General features: G+C 41.1%; 1 protein-coding gene across 1 annotated transcript in view; it reads left to right on the top strand.

The window, feature by feature from the left end:
- Positions 1–15,151, top strand: part of LOC102816428 (60S ribosomal protein L32-like) — a 58,150-nt gene extending 42,999 nt beyond the window's left edge. Inside the window, exons 2-3 of the mRNA XM_006837690.1 lie at positions 13,295–13,370; positions 15,036–15,151. Of these exons, the coding sequence (XP_006837753.1) occupies positions 13,295–13,370; positions 15,036–15,151 (192 nt within the window). The remainder of the gene's footprint in view (positions 1–13,294; positions 13,371–15,035) is intronic.
- Positions 15,152–15,633: the final 482 nt, after the last annotated feature.

The following is a 15,633-nucleotide window of genomic DNA, read 5'->3' as shown; positions in this document are numbered from 1 at the left end:
AGTGTGGCAGCGGTAGTGAGGTTGGCCCAGGATCGGACATTGTTTCGTTCTGCTGTGCATGGGGTCGCTATGAGTCGGTTCCGACTCGATGGCACTTGACAACAACAACAACAACACTCTTTGTCATATGACTCTACAATACTCTCATTGGGTTTGGAAACAAATATTCCTTCAACTCCATTATTGTTGTGTTTGGCTATGTTTGTCCCTGACTTATGGTTGATGATGGGATGCTTTGGGCAAGATTACCAGCAGATTGATAAACCCCGAATCACAGAATTGTCCTTTTCATTAGTTGCCATTGATTCGGCCCCCATGGAATGAAGCAGTCATCTCCATGACTGGTTGCAGATCTAATGTTGCAATCCATATGGCGTCTATCGGCTAATTTTCAGTCGTAGATCATCAGGACTTTCTTCCTAGTTAGCCATGCTTTTGTTGTTGTTGTTAGGTGCCAATGAGTCATTTTCAATGCATAGGGACTCTGTGCACAACAGAATGAAATACTACCCAGTTCTGCACCATCCTCACAATTGTAATGTTTGAGCCCACTGTTGCTGCCACTGGGGGGGTCTTCCTTTGCTGACCCTCTAACCTACAAGCATGACGACCTTCTCCAGGGACTGGTCTTTCCTGATAATATGTCCAAAGTGTGAGAGATGAAGTCTCTCCATCCTTCCTTTTAAGGAGCACTATGGTTGTACTTCCTCCCAGACAGGCCAGTTTGTTCTTCTGGCAGTCAACAGTACTTTCAACATTTTCTTCAATACCATAAGTCAAATGCATTGAATCAAATACAGTCTTCCTTTTTCATTGTCCAACTTTCACATGTATACAAGGCAATCGAAAATATCATGACTGGGTCTAGCACACCTTAGTCCTCAAAGTGACATCTTTGTTGTTGAACACTTTACAGAGGTCTTTTGCTTCAGATTTGTCTAATGCAGTACACCATTTGATTTCTGCCTATTCATTTCTTAGAAACAAGCACAATGAAGTCTTTGACAACTTAAATCTTTTCTCTGTTTATCATAATGCCATATATTGGTCCAGTTGTAAGAATTTGGGTTTTGTTTTTATAGAGGTACAACCCATACTGAAGTCTGTAGTCTTTGATCTTCATTAGCCAATACTTAAAGTCCTTTTTGTTTTCAGAAAGTAAGGTGCATATCACAAGTGGTTAATAATTCTTTCTCTACTCCCGATGCCACATTCTTCTTCATATAACCCAGCTTCTCAGATTATTTGCTCAACATACATATTGAATAAGTATGGTGAAAGTATATAACCCAGGCACACATCTTTCCTGATTTCAAACCATGTAGTACCCCCTTGTTCTGTTTCAATAACTACTTCTTGGTCTATATAACAGGTTCCTCATGAGCACAACTAAGTTTTCTCGAATTCTCATCCTTTGCAGTGTTATCCATAGTTTGTTATAATCTGCACAGTCAGATGCCTTTGTATAGTCAATAAAGCATAAGTAAAAATCTCTGTTATTTTCTGTTTCAGTCAAGATCCATCTGACATCAGCAATGATATCCCTAGATCCATGTCCTCTTTTGAATTTAGCTTGAATTTCTGGCCGTCTGGGAAAAAAACACCCACCCACCGACCCCACCCCACCCCCACACACATTACCACCAAGTTGGTTCTGACTCATAGAAACCTTATGTAGGATCACATGGAGCAGCTGATGGATTTGAACTCCTGAACTTATGGTTAGTCATCTAGTGTTTATTCTACAGTTCCTTCCACTAGAGTTCTGTTTAACAGCACCCAAGCCTCCACTCCCAAGCAGATAAAGGCTGTGCTTGGGGCGTATTAGCTGGAAATCAGATCTGGGGCTCCTTTGTGGTGGTGGTGGTAGAAGGGAGCATGGAGTCGGTTCTGACTCCTAGCGACCTTATATAGGGTTTCCAAAGTTGCAAATCTTTACAGGAGCAGAAAGGCTCATCTTTCTCTCATGGAACATCTGGTAGTTTTGAACTGCTGACCTTGAGGTTAGCAGCCTGACTTGTAACCACTATGCTACCAGAGCTCCTTGAGGAAGGTGAGAATTCCACTAACCAATCACTGCCCTGGAATCACAGAATCCCAGACTATAAAGACTCCCAGAGCACCAAAGAGTTCTGCTCAGTCCATTTGTACCCACACATCAGAAAATCAGTCTGACTAGGATTTGGGGAGTGGGAGAAAGATGAGGCTTTCTGCTTCTGTCAAGATGTTTACACTCAGAAACTCTATATTGGGTTGCTATAAGTCTGAACTGACTCCACGGCATATAGCCTCCACCACTATAATTTGGAACCCAAGTCTGCTAGTCAGGGCCCATATGTGCTTGTCTGAAAGAGTAGCTGAAGCAAAGAGACCTTGCAGATGGAAGGGACATATACTGGCAGAGCAGGTGAATTGTGCAAGATAGCAGCTAGCTGGCAAACTGAAGAAAAATCTTGCCAAAATTGAAGGGTGGGAGTGAATGAGGTATCTCTGGCTGTTATTGTTGTTATGTGCTGTGGAGTCATTTCCGACTCACAGCCACCCCGTACAAGGCTTCTGAGGCTGTAAATCTTTACAGGAGCAGAAAGCCTCATCTTTCTCCCACAGAACAGCTGGTAGTTTCGAACTGCTGACCATGAGATTAGCAGCCCAATTTGTAACCTCTATGCTACCAGAGCTCCAGTTAGCTGGAGTAAAAGGTGGTGGTGGTGGTGGTTATGTGCCATGGAGTCGATTCTAACTCATAGAGACCTTGTATAGGGTTTCCAAGGCTTTAAATCTTTATGGGAGCAGAAAGCCTTATCTTTCTCCCACTAGTGATTTTGAACTGCTGACCTTGAGGTTAACAGCCTGATTCATAACCACTACACTACCAGAGCTCCTGACTGAGTTATTGGGTAGGGACAAGGAGAAATGATTTAAAGCATGTTTTGTAGTCATTAGCATTATTAGATGGGAGACCCTTTACGTCCCAGGTCCTTCATAAAACTGCACTTCCTACCTCTATTATGGGGTCCTTGGTGCTACAAACAGTTAATGTACTTGACTGCTAACTGAATGGCTGAAGAGTTGAGTCCACCCAGATGTACCTTGGAAGAAAGGTCTGATGATCTACTTAAAAAAAAAAAAAGCAGGGTTGAAAACCCCATGGAACACAGTTCTACTATGACACACATTGGGTCACCATGTGTCAGAACTGATTAGAAGAAAATGGGTGTTGGTAGCTCCTTTGTGACCAGATGGGCTGCTATGCCTTATTGCAGTCAGTGCATTGTAAATGGAGTTGATGGGTGTCATTTTGGGATTCATACACAGCTGGCCAAATGGTTAAGTGCTGGGCTGATCATGGAAAGGTTGATGGTTTGAGTCTATCTGGAGATCCCTTGGGGAAAAAAAAAAAATCAGCCATTGAAAATCTTGTGGGGCACAGCTGTCCTCTGACACATGTGGGGTTACCATGAGTGAGTTGGGACTGTCTTGACTGCAGTACCAAAAATACCATGATCGCCTTCCAAAGACTTCTTCCCCATTGGGATCGTGGCCAAATGCTGAAGATGGTGGCTGCTCTGTTAATCTGGTTCCCTGAAATACTACTGTGAGCAGAGCCTTACTATTGATCTGCAATGAACCTGAGTCTGAGCATAAAACACTAAGATATTTGGTTATTATGTTCAGTATAGCAGCATAGCTGGGCCTTTTCTGGTTTTGTATACAGTCACTTGATGAAGCCTTTGGTACTTAGCCAGGCTGTGGATGTGCAGTTATTGCGATGGGGGCTCTTACAGTTAGGCACATTCTCCAATGATCTTTTATTCCAATGTTTTATCATTTGTTGTTGTTGTTAAGTACCATATAGTAGATTCACACTCATGATGACCCAACAAAGGGTTTCTGAGGAGTGCATGGTGAGTTTGAACCACTGACTTTGCGGTTAGCAGTCCAGTGCATTTCTGAAAGCAGCACACTAGGACTCTGTTTTATCATTATTGTTGTTAAGAGCCGTTGAGTTGGTTCTGACCCACAGAAACCCTGTATAGGGTTTCTGAGGAGGGAAGGGTTGGTGAGCTTAAACTACCAACTTTGTGGTTTAAATCGACTTTACAGTCCAATGCATTAACCCACAGCGCCACATGAGAAGGAAACCAAAAGAAGCAAAAAGACCTGAATATCTATGGGGTTTGAGGGTTCTTTAAAAATCCCTAATGCTAAGATCATAACCAATACATGTACAGGCAGCTTCTCATTGCACATGCAATTATCTTAGAAAAGTCTCAGAGTGTTGAGACAAGTAATTGATTGCATGGAAGTTTCTGTGCGTGTGTGTGCATGTCAATTTCTTCTCCTTATCTAATCCCGATGATCATTCCCATCTGGTTGTTTATCTGGATGATAACTCACAGATGTTGCTGTTGTCGTTGTCAGTGAGTAACTGATTTATGACCATCCTGTATGTGCAGAGTAGGAATGCTCCATAGTGTGTTCGATGGCTGTTACTTTTCAAAAGCAAATCACCAGACCTTACTTCCAAGGTGCTTCTGGGTAGATCTGAACCATCATCTTGTTGGTTAATTGTCAGACACTTAACCTTTGTGTCTACTAATCACATATAATACATTGAGTTTTCATATTCAAGGACTATTATAAAATAATAGGACAGGAGATAAGCTGTCACCTGGAGTTTCTTGAAGTGACATTCACACTGTTTCTCCAGTTCCACTGCTGTGAGTAGATTCTGACTCATAGCAGATTCTAAACAGAGTACCACAGCTTCACAATGTTTCTGAGGCTGTAAATCTTTACTGATGCAGACTTTCTCATCTTCCTCCTGAGGAGAGAGCTGCTGGCGGGCTCAAACAGCCAACTTTTTGGTGAGCAACCCAGTACTGAACCCACTGTGCCATCAGGGCTCCTTACTGTGTCCCTGAGATGTTAGACACACAAGGGCTTTGTCATATCACTAGGGATGAAGATTGTCTTTTTTCAATATGAAATAATTTGAAATAATAGAAAAGTTGCAATATTAATACACAGAAATTCCATATTACCTTCTGCAAGGTTTGCTACTTTTTAACATGTTTGACACTTATTTCTTCTCTCCTAAAACAAGGATATTCTTTTTAGGTTACTGTTGTATATTTACCACATTCCAAGGATTGGCATCCCTTTATAGGCAGCGGGGTGCTGACCACTCGCATTACTAATTAGAAGAAATAGATTTTGTTTTTCCTGTTGGCAGTGAACTTGAGCTCTTCTCATAGTACTCTGTTTTCTATGAGAGCTCTAAGTCGCATTGTAGTAAAGCATTTACACTCCTTTTGACTGCCACAATAACATTTTTTTTTTTGGCTCTAAACTGGAATACATCTCTTACAGAAACAGACATAGACATTGACACAGTGTGTGACCATAGCACTTTTGTAGTTTACTTACCTAGTCTATGCCCAGGATCAAGACTTTGAATGGAGGGAGCGCTTTACTTTCTAGCTGAGTTGGAAAACGGGGAAAGTATAAATGGTAAAGTCTGTAAGTCACATGTGGGTATATTTGGGGAGGGAAGTTGTGAATTGGGGGTTATGAGCATGCTTTTATTTCCAGTGGTCTGTTATCACTTTTAGTTGCAGCCCCTTCCCACGGAAACATTCTCAAACATGGACCAAGGCCAATGGTCCATTGGAGGGGATGGGATGCCACACCAGAGTTGGAAATTAACTGATCATTGACTCCATGCTTTCAAATGAACCTGGCACCTTGAATGGAAGTTGGACTAAAATTTAAGAAAATATTCCAAGTTATATCTCTGTAGTTGACTAATTAACCACATTGGTTCATGGACTCTTGGTTTGTCTAAAACTCAAGCTTATTAGTTTAATTTTTTAAAAGTTCATGAAATAAAGCTTACTTTTGGTTTTAATGTTCTGAGTGGCCAAAATAAGCAGGATTCACAACATTTATTATTATTCTTATTTCTCTCTGTCCCACGGTCTTAGTACTCAGGTGCTCATTATTGAAGAAAGACTCTGAAATGATGAGTGATTAATAATAGAATCTTGGCTAAAGGGCGAATTGACATTAAGATTTGAGTGTGAACTAAATAGCCTCACTTCCATGGTATGCAACTTTCAGCACAGGATTTGCTATTTGCTTCTGCTAGAAATACTCCATGAGTGGATTTTTGCATTTATTTATGGACTACAGATAAGGGGCAGGTGGTAGAAAAGGGATTAACAAAACTGTGGAGGGTGGTGGTGGTGAGGCAGGTATTAAATGCTGTTTAAGTCAAGCAAATGGAACAAAAAAAAAGTCGAGCTAAATCCCCATGCCCAGAGGAAGGAAGAATAAGAACAATGTAAAAATAAACAAAAATGAATTTGCATGGGAGTGGTCTGTGAAGAAGAAAATCTTAATGTGGAAAATTAGAAGGCAGAGTGTCTTAGTACCCTAAGGCTATCATAACAAAGTACCATGACGTGGGTGACAGCAATGAACACAAGTTTATTTTCTCATATTTCTGTAGGCGAATCTGAAATTTAGGTCATTGACTGGATAATGCTCTGTCTACTGCAGGGAAAGATCATTTCTGGTCTCTTTCAGATTCTGTGTTGTTGTTGTTGAGTGTGGTCGAGTATGTTCCAACTCATAGAGACCCTGTATAGGGTTTCCAGGCACAGCTGGTGGGTTTGAACTGCCAACCCCATGGTTGCAATCTAGTGCTGATCCTATAGCACCGCACCAGGAAAGCCCTGAGCATTTCTTGCTATTGTCTCATTTGTAGACAGACCTTCCCTCGTGTCTGTTGTTCTCTTTCAAAAAGCACCATTCAGGAGGTATTAGAATCAGAACTCAACCTACTCCAGTGTAACTTCATCAATGTAACTGAGATAATCTACAAAGAAAAACTCCAATTCCCTAAGCAAAGTTATATCCATCAATGCAGGGGTTAAACTTCAACATATCTTCTCGGAAAACACAATTCAATCAATAACTTGGAGTCCTCGTGTAGACATCAAATATTGAGATGGTTTGGAGCCTCATGAAAACTGAGGGTAGTGTGCTGTCAAGATAGAAAAAGCAGGGGACGAGGCAGAGAAACTTATTGCTTTGTAAGGACAAAAAGTTTGAAAGATATTTCCAAGTTAAAGCATAGAACAGGCTTCTTAGAAATCTAGGAAGTTTCAAGAGTCTATGCTGAGAAATCCAAATGAACACTTCTAGACAAGATGTAGTTCTTGCTCTGGACTCTCCAGCAGCAATGGGTTGCTATAATGACTTGCCTGTGTATACATAGCACGCATCAGGAACAATCCTCCTATCTGGAGAAAGATGGCTTTGTAACACTGAAGCTTACACAGTCACAGTTGCCAAAAGGTCAACCCAAAGAAATTGCCTGTTGACTGAGGATTGTCCAGATCATGGGTGATCTGGTTTCTTCTTAAAGCTCTTTTCAGTCAACAGTAATAGAGAGTTTAACCAGCTGTTTCTGGAACAATGAAATGAACATTACATTCATACCAGCCTTGAAGAGTAGGTGTTTTAACTGCCTACGGCCCTTTCTCTTTTTATCATTTCTCTGTCATGGAAACACATGGGCTCTTTTCTTTTCATTCCTAATGCCTGCAAGACCCTCATGGTTCTCACTGCATAGTTCAGGTTCAGATGACACAAGATAAGAAAAACAATCCACCAAGATGCCAGTGTTGCCTGGAAACTTGTGAAAGGTAGAAGATGCAGGTGTGGAAAATATCCAGCCTGCTAGCTGTATGTTGTTGTTGTTAAGTGCTGTTGAGTTGGGTCTGACTCATAGCGACCCTGTATAGGGTTTCCAAGCAGCAGCTGTTGAGTTTGAACTACTGACCTTGTGGTTCAAACTGACCTTGCGATTCTGCACATCACCTCACAAAGGCCTGTGTAATCGTTTGGTTTGACCCTGCCAAGGCAACCACAGTTACAGCCATCACATTCAGAGTGAGTTAGTTAAATGCTGATCAAAGATAGCAGACTAATTATTTTTTTAAAGTTTTTATTGTGAATTGAGTGATAGTTTACACTGGAGAACATCAGCTTTACATTCATCCTATTGTGTTTCGTTTCATTGCAATGATTACAATCTCCTCCATGCATCATCACTCAACAGCATTTGCTTCCATTCCCTCTGTTTTTTGTTTTTTTGTGGTTTCTGGATGTTCACCGAAGCACTCAGGAATATATAACCATTCAAACAACCAAAGGGTACACCCCGCAAGCCCGCCCCCCTAGCCGCCAGCACACAGCCCCTCTCCCTCCCTGAGTCCAGAGTCCCCAGCCACTCCATCTCTCCATAGCATCCTCTCTGCCTCCATCTCTGGTGTGGCTGATTTTCTGGATAGGGTCCCACACTCCACTCTTCTCCTTTGATGGTCCTAGGGTCCTCCGCTCCAGTACTGCAAGATCAACCACTCCCCCTCCTTTTGTTACAAAACGTCTACCTTTAAATTTACATCAGCAGACTAATTTTTAAATTGATAATTTTGTATGGCCTGCAAATGAGGTTTTAAATTTTGGTAGGAAAAAAGGTTCCCCACCCCTGGAAGGGATATAAGGATAGGGAAGATCTTTATTGCTGCTATTTGGGGTAGAATTACAATGGTGATCTGAAGGCAGGAAAATGCAATGAAAAGAGATGCCTGTAGAACAAGCACTGCAAGGTTAACAGTTCAAACCCACCCACCGCTCTTGGAAACCCTATACAGGATTGCTATGAGTCAGAACTGACTCAACAGCATACAACAACAACAAACCAAGTTAACTGCAGTGTTGGTCAAGTTCAGCAGACCTCTTGAGAAGTGAAAGTTTGAAAAGCAGGTAGATGCTTTGTTACTCTGGTTAGTGGGGACTGGGGCAGTGGTAGTTTAGTGGTAGAATTCTCTCTCCTCCCTGAAGGAGATAGGGTTTGATTCCTGTTCAATATCTGTTGCTATGGTGCTAAATAGGTTTCAGCGGAAATTCCAAACTGAAATGGACTAGGAAGAAAGACCTGGTCATTCACCTCTGAAAATCAATCATTGACAAACCTATGGAGCCACAAGGGAGCGTGGAGATGTGACAGAACTGGACAATGTCTGGCATTTCATTGTGCATGAGGTTGCTATGCCATTACCAACAACAATGTTGATCTGGTTAGAGGCACAGTTCTAGAGAAAACTCGAGGACAATTGTACACTGCCAGGCTGTCATTTAGTAGAGGCAGAGTTTTGAAACATTTAATGTGCTCCCATAGTGCAGTTGCAACTCTTTTCTCATTGTAAATTAAACGGACTCGTTTATTTATGAAAAGAAGCCAAAATAATTTATAAACCATCTTTTGATGAATAACAGCAACCCTTAGAATAGATGAAATGCAGAAATGCGCGCTCTTTAAAAATGGAGTTAGCAAAATTGCTTGCTGGCTGGTGGATGACAGTCTTTAGGATTGATAGATTTTCATCGGGGTGTGTTTGCTATGTCAGGCTCAGAGCAAGTTTTATTTCCTGTGCTTTGCTGACGTGCACAATTCCATTTAAGAAAATCATCAGCAACAAGACATCAGTTACTCCAAATCCAAGTTAACAGCACTGGGTGAATTATTGCAGTTCTTGCAACTCATGTGTCCAAATGACAGGGACCAAGTCCTGGTGACTAGAAACACTTGAGTCAATGCCTCTCCAGTAGTACCTTTCCAGATCTCTCTCCCCTCAGCATCTCCCCTCCCAGCAGCAGCCCGTTGACTCTGACAGACTGAGCCACTTACCAATGACCTCAGCTCAGGTGGAGGGGTGGGGCTGTCTTCTAAAAAGGATCCGTCAGATTTGCTTTGAACAAAAGTCCAGAGGTTTCACATGCACAATTATCATGTAAGGAGGTTTTATAACCATGTGCTGGTTTTCAGGAATCCTGGGGCGGTACAAACGATTATCATGCCTGGCTGCTAACCAAAAGGTTGGGGATTCGAGTCCACCCAGAAACTCCTCTGAAGAAAGTCTGGGTGGTGTATTCATATAAAATTAGCCACTGAGAACCCGATGGAGCACAGCTCTACTCTGACACATATGGGGGCGTCATCAGTCGAAATTGGCGCAAAAGCAACTGGTGTGTGCATGGTGTCTTGGTTTTTGTTCAGAGGCTATCTGAATATTACTAGTATTTAAAGATATTTAATGTTAGCATTCAAAAACTCTTTACTACTGCTCTGTCTACTCACAGGGATCCAGGTGGCCACTGATCCTGAGGCATAGCTCTCCTTTGGACACTGCTGCATGGTCCATGAATGCAGAACAGAGGCTTTCTCTCAGAGGGGAGAAAAAAAACTGGTGTCACAGTGTGCAGGTAAAGAGATCAAGAGGGGTTTGCATCTAGCACAAGCCCTCAATGTGTGTGCTCAGCGAACAGGAAGAAATGATGCTTTAAGAAATAGAGTAGTTGTTCAAAGCATCATTGTGTTGGGGGGATTATTTTTTTGTGCAAAATATTGCACAAAATTATTGGAGTACCATGGTGTTCTGATCTTTTGCTTGTGTCAGATTTGCAATAGAGCTATCTGGTGGAACTATATTCCTATTGGTTATCATGGAGTTGGCTCCAACTCCTAGAGACCCCTCACGATTGTTGTTGGTATTCATGAGTCCACAGTTGTGGTCATTTGGGCTAATTCATCTCTTTCAGGATTTCCCTTGTTTTTATTAGGTATGCCATATATGCATTTTTAAATCTTCCAGGAGGCACATTTAAAAAGCAAAGAGAAACAAGTGTAATTTTAATAATATATATTTTTAGCCCAAGATATCAAAAATATTTTCATTGCAAAATATAATCAATATAAAACATTATCAATGAGATTGTTTATATTCTTCTTTTTTCAGACCAACTTTCTGAAATCTAATGTATGCTTCAAACTTGTTTTTTAATTTAATTTTCTGCCACAAATATTTCCCTATATCAATCAACTCCTTATTCAATTTTTTAAAAATGGTCTCATGTTTTTTATTTTAAATGTTTTTATAAATGGTTGTACATTATTGAATCACAGAAAAGCACTGTGATTTTCCACTTCTATTTCCCTATTTCCAGAAAGTTTTCATTTTAGGTGATTATAAATAATGAGATGCTTAGCATTTTTGTGTAAAATCATTTTTAGTTTTGTGATTATTTTCTTAAGCTAGGCTTACTGAAATAGAACCACTGCTTAGATCGTATGAAGCACAATGCCAAAAGCTGTACCAGCTAAACTTCCATCAGCAATCTGTGAGAGCTCATTTTACTTCACTATTCTTAAGTGGAAATAGAATGGGCATCAAGGAAAGAGTTAGAAAACACAGTGACTTAGGTTGGGTTTTCTAGGGAAGCAAAACCAGTGGTCTGTGGATAGATAGATAGATAGATAGATAGATAGATAGATAGATAGATAGAAAGAGAGAGAGAAAAATTTATATCAAAGAAATGGCTCCTGATTGTAGAGATAGGAGAGTCCCAAGTGCAGGCCAGATAGACCAAGATCAGTGGGCAGGCCCAGAAGGCAGGAATCCCAAGTTGGGGCACAGAGCAGGACCTTGGTGCTGGAGCAGGGGTGATGGGCAACCAAGGCCTGGGCAGGCACACTGCAGAACTGGGGGTGTGGAGCACTCAAGCTGGGACTACAGTAACAGGCATGCAGGGCCCTGTGGTGGGCATCTGGTTTTCCAGGCACACTCAGCAGGCAGGTCCAGCATGCAAACAAACAATAGAGCAGGCTGCTGGCTCAGGTTCAAAGAATCAGAGTTGGAGGACCACTCAGATTTGAGATCCAGATCCAGTGGGGAAGGGAGTGAGTCTTTTCTGCATGTCCATTATATTGGGAGCAGGCCACACCCCCCAAGGAAACATCCTTTCAATACATAAGCTGCTTATAGCCAATCATCATAGATTTAACTATGCCTGCTCGTAGCCAATCATCATAGAGTTAACTATCAACTGCTAAACAACTGGGAATCCTGGCCCAATCAAGTTGACACAAAACTGAAGTTGCCACATCACACATAGCAAATGAGAGAATTTGTTTTCCTTTTTTGTCAATCAATCTGGCAAAGGTACCTGTGGAGTTTGGTGGTAAGGATATGGGAAAGAGGAAGGAGAGAGACTTCATGATAAAGCCAGACAGACCTTGGTGTGAAAGCTTTGTGCTTATCTTTTAACGCTTTGGGTCAAGTCCTGGGCAGTGGCAGGCAATGAAGGAACTCCTTTCCCTTTAAGAGAGAAGTAGGAGAATGCCACTATTGGGGGTCCTTTTGCCTTGAAAAGTACCTATTCCCACAGAAGCATCCTTGAGCCGCCACAACCCATCAGAGCAGAGATGGCTGCATTCAGCACTTGAGCAGATGGTCTGTGTTTACCTTCATCTGAACTCTCTCTGACTCCAATGGGAAACAGTCAGATGGTTCTCTTTTGATGGTAAAGAGTGACTTGAATGAATCACTGAGATCAGGAAAGACCCATAGTGGTCTCTTGCGACCATAGCTGAGGGATGCATGTCAGTGTGCACTGGGAGATCTGATGGGGATGCCAGCATCTTTAACACAGACCATCTCAGAGTAGGTAATGATAGAGGAGGCCTGGAAAGCACTGTCTTACTAGCACTCTACTCTGCAGGATAAGGAGCAAGGCTAACCCTAAAAGGAACTACGTGTTAAACACAGGAGGGTTAAAAAAGATCGCTGGAATTGACAGATTTCACTTGGGACTGAGACAATTAAGTACTATGCCATCAAGTGGAAGTAGGGTGAGTAAAAATAGAAATTTAATTTGATTAAAAGACAAAAGCTTATACCAATCTGTCTATTGACCAACTGATCGATCGATCCATAGATTGTTGTTGTTAAGTGCTGTCAAGTCAGTCCTGACTCATAGCGATCCTGTATAGGGTTTCTGAGGAGAGGCTGGTGGGTTTGAACAGCCGACCTTGTGTTCATAGTCCAGTGTTGATCCTACAGCACCATAGCAAGGGGCTATATACATAGATTATTTTTGAAAAAAAAAAAAGTATATTATTCATTCTTTAATACATGCATTGCTTTTTGTATCTTTTGCAATGACTTTTTTTTTTTTTTTGAAGCAGCAGTGGCATCAGCATCAGCAGCAAAACAAAACAAATGACTTAGTTTGCTCAAGCACTGAAGACTTGCCCACAACTCCCAGACGGTGATTATTTTGTTTAAGAAATATACAATAACCAAACACAAGTTATTTCAGCTGTCTGTATTTGACTTGCCATTTCAGCTCCATCAAAAGTTCTTCCTCTCTTGAAAAACAGGTTCATTTAGCTCCTTGGATAGCAAAACAAATTATGAGAGTCTTTCAAGAGGAACAGGATGTAGAACCTCAAGGAGGTAAAAGAACGTAGAGCCCTGAGAAGGTAAAGTAAACTGGTCACAATGCTCAGAGAAATATTAACAGGATAGTAATAATCACAGGAAGTCTCTGCATGGTGCAAATCGTTTATATGCTCAGATACTAACCAGAAGGTTAGAGGGTTCAAGTCTACACTGAGCTACCTCAGAAGAAAGCCCTGTTGATTTACTTCAATGGAATATCAGCCATTGAAAAACCCTATGGAGGTTCTACTCTGACATACAAGGGGTTGCCACGAGTTGGAGTTGACTCCATGGCAAGATTTTTTTTTTTTTTAATTGATTTTTAAAAATCTTGATTTTTAAAAAATCTTGATTGATCATTGAAAATCAGCATACTTTAGATGACCTGCGTGTATCTTGTTTACTCCATAAGAAATTGGTATTAGTTACGGATATGACTCCCTCAGCTTCCATTATTTGTTGATAATTTCCTTAGGTTAGTCAAATATTATACAGCTACTTGTTAGGGGACAGGCCAACACTCACATGACCATCAGCATTTACTGTTAAGTGCAGTGTAGACTGTACAACAAGTAAAATATTCTACTTTTCCCCTCCCCTTCAGAGGTAGAGAATGGTACTGTGCATAAATCGTGAGTCATGGAATTCTAGAGGGCACAGAGACATCAGAGAATTTCTCCAGTGGTTTCCATCCTTTCAGACCTAGGAGCACATTTTATTTTAAACAGTATTCTGTGACACCCCTGTACTACCCTCAAGGAAAATCCATAGAATATATAACTTACATGCTCAAACAATTTAAAAAATGTCCTACCTATAAGTGAAAAAGAAAGTAAAATGATTTATAATATATAGTATTTCAGTATGTAAATTCCCAAGTAGGAACTAGCCTAGAGGACATATTGAAGTTGCCAGGTGCCTATAATACTTAAAATGAATAATTCAGATTTAAAAGAAGAATATCAGAAGCCATTCTGTACAAGCAGAAATTAAAATGTGAGAGTGGAAGTATAGGTGGATATTAGGATAGAATGCTAGATTAGCAAGTCCAGTATATATTGCTGTTGGTCACTGCCGTCGAGTCAGTTCTGACTCATAGCAACCTGTATAGAGTTTCCAAAGAGCAGCTGGTCGATTTGAACTGCCAGCCTTATGGTTAGTAGTCCAGTGTTTATCCTACAGCACCACAACAGGACTTCCCAGTATATATTGAAATGGTACAGAACTACATTGCTTTCTAGATGTAAAACAGAGTTAGGTTCTAGGCTCATTAATCCTAACAAGGGTTTTCACCTACCTTTGTGTCATGGGGATATTAGAAAGTTGTGTAGGATACAGGACAATTCCTGGGTGTGACAACATCCCTTTCCATATCTGTTACATGTTAGTAGTGGTTGGGTGCCATCAAGTCACCCCAACTCATGGTGACTCCATTGAAACAGAACAAAGCCTTGCCTGTTCCTGCGCCACTGTCATGTTCGATGTTTTGTCTGAGCCCAATGGTGTGGCCATTGTGCCAACCCATCTCATAGATGGTTTCTTCCTTTTAGCGGGTCCTCTATTTGACCAAATACGATATCATTTTCTAAGGATCCATCTTTCATGTGTGTCCAAAGTAAGTGAGTCAAAATCTTGACATCCTCACTTCTAAAGAACATTTTTTGTTGTCTTTCTCCCAAGACCGATGTGTTCGTTTTAATCATTTTGACACCAATATTGTAACATCCCCACCCCCAATTTTGCATGACGCCTCTGAAGAGAATCAGCGATTTCATCTAATCTCCTGGTTTTACTAAAGGACTACTGGAAAGAAGCAGGACAAGGAGAAGTTCCCCTGACTGATGTCCAGAGTATATCATGTATTTTCTATTTCTTATTGCCCCTAAAACTTTTTGGGGAAATGACAGATCAAATGACAATTTTTTTCAGTTGTTGGAAGAGGGGAGCAGGGCACCCACTTTGAGGCTGTTTTCACTTACCACATAGGCTTAAGGTAGCTTGCAGAGGCTGATGGACATTATGGAAGATCTACCCCTGTATCAACCCACCACTCACTCATAAGCACAACCTTGAGTTGTCACTTCCTGTGGTCCATTTCTTGCTCTCTCTGCTTTGGAGTAGACTTTTCTCCCCAGGGATATACACAACCTAATACCTGTAGCACTCATTGCTTCTCCAATACTGATAAGTCTTTCTCTATTATAGTATGATCATTTTCTGTGAGTTATATTTTTTCAGTTAAGTACAATGCTCAAATACTACTAATATCTATCTACTA

This window comes from Chrysochloris asiatica, unplaced genomic scaffold (genome assembly GCF_000296735.1).
Source record: "Chrysochloris asiatica unplaced genomic scaffold, ChrAsi1.0 scaffold00022, whole genome shotgun sequence".
Classification (NCBI taxonomy): Eukaryota; Metazoa; Chordata; class Mammalia; order Afrosoricida; family Chrysochloridae; genus Chrysochloris; species Chrysochloris asiatica.
Note: the sequence above shows the minus strand (reverse complement) of the source record. Positions and strands in the feature narration are given on the sequence as shown.